Genomic DNA, 4,805 nt, shown 5'->3' on the forward strand with positions numbered 1-4,805 from the left:
AACAAACTTATGGAACGTCTTTATCGAATCGACAAACTTAAAGTTCTTCGTGAAGAACGTCGTAAACTTCTTGTTCGCGAACAAAGGAAAGTTGGAAGTCAAACGAAAGATGACGGTGATGAAGAAATTAGAATTCTTGAAGAACAGCTCGAAATGAAGACGAAACAACTTCAAGAGATCGAAACAGAGCTGTTTGATCGCTCAAGTAACATCGATGAACTTAAGAAGAGTGTTGAAGAAGTTCGTGGTGAACTCAATTACACTAAATCATCATATTTCATGGAGAAGAAGAAAGTCCACGAGATGAGGTCATCAACACAGTCAAAAACAGAAGAAATAGCAGGAAACACAGCCAAGTTCATTGGCGGTGGATTCCCAGTCAGTTCAGTTCCTTCAACAGCACAATCTATCTCTGCAATCGAAGGGAACAAGATAAACAAAGCAATCGTAATTCCGAAAGTAACAAATTCTCGTCCTTCGAAAGTTTTACCTAAAGGATGGAATCCATCACGACAAGCACTCAAACCTTTCTTACCAACTGTCTCCGAACTTCGTGCTTAATTATTTCTATTTCTATATTGTTTTTTTTTATTTGTTATTTTATAAATTGTTTGATTTACTTTATTTAATATTAAGAATTCATTTGAAGTTAAAAAAATTTCATACACTCTCAAAACTAATAAACGCCTATTTTTAAATCCTGCAAATCCAGATACAATGAAATTTCTATGCATTTATTGCTTGCGATGTTATTTTTCTTAATTAGTATTTCACAATATCCAATTAGAAATGTATTGCTTCCTTTTGGTTTGTTTTCTCCTCATTTAAAAATTGAAAAATTAAAAGCAAAGTTTTTATAAAAAAGAAAAGATTTAACAGCTTAAATAATTTGTTTTGCCGTTGAACAGAATAACGACTTTTGTCGACATAATACTGCCATTTATATCTATACTTTGCGTGAAAATAATCCTGCAGTTGCAGTTTTTGCAAACTTTGAAAGAAAAATCGATTTAAGGGAGATTATTCTATGAGAAACTATTGAGCAGTTTTCATTAAATATATGAGTAAACGTATTAAAATCGTAACCTTCTTTTATATTCTTAAATATAACAGTTCCTGATCCTGTGGTTGAATTAGAGTCAACATATGAATCTGAAATAGTCGAATTATAACCATCTATATCTTGCCCAAACATGTATTTTGCAGTGTTATTTAAAAATATGCAGTGATCTAAATTAGTTTTGGATATACAATAAAATAGAACTTGGTTTTTATCTGCTCCACATTTATTTCCAATAATATTACAATACGAAACTGTATGAGTTAATGAATAATCTGAAGAGGAAAATAAAAGCGAAAAACTTTCAATTTGAGCGTTTTCTCTAAATGTTGAAAAATTATATGTACCCGAATTTCCTAAAAGTCCAATAGTTATTGATGAATACATTTGTTGTTTGTGATGTTGTTATTATCAAAACATATATCGCCAAAAGAAATACCAAATGTGTAACTTCCTTTTTCTTCATTTTCTCCACATTTAAGAACAGAAACTTCAATTGCATAGTTTTTATTAGAAAGGTATTGCTTAGCAGCTTGAGCAAATGCCATAGCTTGCTCTGCTATTGACGCATAATAACATGTTCGATGTTGGACGAACTCTCCATCTGCTTGGCAGTTATAATAAACAGACCCTCCACCATATTCTGTGGTGGAACTACAATTGGTAAATACTGTTTCTTCAAGTAATGTACACACTTTATTAGTTCTTTGAATGCAAATTGCGCCAGTTTCTTTGCATTCTTTATAGAAACAAAGTAAAACATAATAATTATTGATACTGCTATTATCAAATAATACGGTCCCATTTTGTATATAGTCACATTTATCTTTACTACCAAAATATTGATCCCAGCTGGACTTTTTTGCATTTTTCAAATTTAATATGTGCATTTAAATATGCCGAAGATTGATTAGGTTTAATCATCTAGTAATGAATATTATTCTTCTCTTTGTTCTGTATCATAAAGTTCATCACTGCAAGATTTGTCTGTATTTTGTCGCATAATAAAGTCGTAAAAATATTTTTACGGGTGTGAACTATCCAAAGAAAAAGAATTTCCAATTTAAACTGTGACATCGCTAATGATCGAAAAATTAACAATTTTAATAAGGATCTAATTTGTAGAAATAACAACAAGAACCTCCAAAATCCAAAATACAAAGGGACGAACTTTAAATTGAATGGTCAATTTAAAGCAAGTATTCAATTTTTTGGTCAATTTAAAGCAATGAATGAGAAAAACTTTGAGCTTAGGGCTAATGAAGGTTTTTACAACGTAGATAGATAGACAAATGTATATGTCATCATTCCTATGAGTATGGTAGATTTCTATAAAAAGTGAGTGCAATATCACATTGCATTTCGAAACATGAGAGAAATAAGCATATATATACGTTATTACATATATATCTATATGCTATTCTATATTATTACAATGTTAAAATAAGAAAAGCTCTAAGAGTCTCATTTGAAATATAATCTATGTTATTTTTATATAACAATTATCAATGAGAATGTAAATTATATTTGATTAGACGATAAATGATGAATAGACTTAATTATTTATGATTAGACATGTGTGAATAGAAAAATTTGTTAACATTTATGAAGATAATGTGTTTTGATTGAGATTACATTTGTGCTTAGTGGGATATTGCTATTATATTGCATTTATATGTGTAAATTAGGAAAACTCGCACTTTTTCACTTGAATGTGATTCATTGAATTTTAATTCAAGAAAGGAGTTTACAAATGCAGAGTATTGTTCCTTTACCCTGCATTTGTAAACTCCTTTCTCGAATAGCTTGCACTTTTTCACTTGAATGTGATTCATTGAATTTCAATTCAAGAAAGGAGTTTACAAATGCAGAGTATTGTTCCTTTACCCTGCATTTGTAAACTCCTTTCTTGAATATCTTCATTTCTTTTAATTATAAAGATCACATTCTGTATAAAACTCCTCAAATATCCTCAATTTCCCATTACAATAATAAATAACCATTTTCTATATTTCTTAAATTTCTCTAATCCTTAATTTTCTTATCAAATTTGTTATTTTTTCAATAATTTTTAAAATTTTCTAATATTTTTTGGAAATTTTTATTTAATTTTGTGAGAAATTTATTCAATTCTTATTATATAATAATATTATTCAAAAATATTGTTGTAATTTTTCAGTGATTACGATAATTTTTAATTCAATTTTTAATCGAATGTTTTGATGGGACGAGCTTACTGAGCATTGGCTCATCCCATCAAAACATTCCATTCAAAACTCTGGCCTTCATCGAGGCCAGAGCTCACAATTCATCTCCTCAGAGCCAAGTTCCTCGACGGTCGTCCTCATTAGGCACGATCCGAGAGGAACTTGGCTCTTCATTAAAATCACAAGCTCTGGCCATTGCTAAGGCCAGAGCTTCGCAAACCATCCTCGGGGCCGGTTTCCTCAAAGACCGCCCTGATTCAGGCGGCGGGAGGAGAGGAATCCAGCTCCGAGAGAGTGCCCATACGAAGCTCTGGCCTTAGCAGTGGCCAGGGCTTTCAAAAACAATCCTCAGGGCCGAGTTTTGCGATGATCGTCGATCATGTCGACAGTCTCGCAAGAACTCGGCCCTGAAAGACATACAGATACATGCTCTGGCCCCAGCAAAGACCAGGGCTTCGTTTTAAATACCCAGGGCCGGCTTTCTCAAATGCAGCCCTTATCCCGGGCGGCAGGAGCGGAATCCGGCCTTGGGATACTTACCAAACGAAGCTCTGACCCTAGCAAAGGCCAGAGCCTACAAATGCAATCCTCAGGGCCGATTTTGAGGGAGATCGTCCACATCATTGACGATCTCCTCTCATTTCGGCCCTGAAAGAAAGAAATACACAGGCCCTGACCATAGCAAAGGCCAGGGCTTCGCTTTAAATCCATAGGGCCGGCTTTCTCAAATGCCGCCCTTATCCCAGGCGGCAGGAGCGAAAACCGGCCATGGGAATCCTACAATACCAAGCCCTGGCTCCTACTGAGGCCAGAGCCTGCAAAATTCATCCTCAGGGCCGAGTTTTGCGATGATCATCCACATGATAGACATTCTCGCAGAAACTCGGCCCTGAAAGACGTAATATCACAGTCTCTGGCCTCAGTAGAGGCCAGAGCCTCGCTTACATTACTCAGGGCCGGCTTTCTCAAATGCCGTCCTGATCTATGGCGGCAGGAGAGAAATCCGGCCCTGGGAAGCATGAAATACGAAGATCTGGCCTTATAAGAGGCCAGAATCTGCAAATACTCCCTTCTCTACAGATTATGATCCAATGTAACACAGAAAGCCTAGAAGGAAGCCCTTTCTCAAGGTTAAGACTTCCTTCCTGGCTTTCTGATACTGGATGGAGTGGAGTTTGGCTTCCATTGCAACTCCTTCCAGGAAGATCAAATGATTACACAAAAGTCATGGCAATTGTATTCTAACACTATAAATACAATTGCCATGGCCTACAATTGCGAGTGCCTGCTGCTTCAGCAGAGATTTGCAGCAGACACTCGCAATGTTAACCAAAATTCGTCTGAAAGTTAGAAGATGGGCTTTTTCTCAAGGTCAAAGTCCATTTCCTAACCTTCTTATATTATTTATTATTAAAATAACCATTTTGACAGATTATTATTTTTTATCCCGGCATCATCAGCTTGTCATTCTAAGCTTATCATTTTCAGCTTATACTTATAAATTCTAAAACAGTGATTATTGAATTCACGGAATAGAA

General features: G+C 34.8%; 1 protein-coding gene across 1 annotated transcript in view; it reads left to right on the plus strand.

Annotated features, from left to right (window-relative positions):
- TVAGG3_0256490 (cilia- and flagella-associated protein 58-related family) overlaps positions 1-561 on the plus strand; it is a gene marked incomplete at both ends in the record, with an annotated part of 603 nt that extends 42 nt beyond the window's left edge. Inside the window, one exon of the mRNA XM_001292808.2 lies at positions 1-561. This exon is cut by the window's left edge and continues 42 nt beyond it. Within this exon, the coding sequence (XP_001292809.2) occupies positions 1-561 (561 nt within the window).
- Positions 562-4,805: the final 4,244 nt, after the last annotated feature.

The sequence above is a fragment of the Trichomonas vaginalis genome, chromosome V (genome assembly GCF_026262505.1).
Source record: "Trichomonas vaginalis G3 chromosome V, whole genome shotgun sequence".
Classification (NCBI taxonomy): Eukaryota; Parabasalia; order Trichomonadida; family Trichomonadidae; genus Trichomonas; species Trichomonas vaginalis.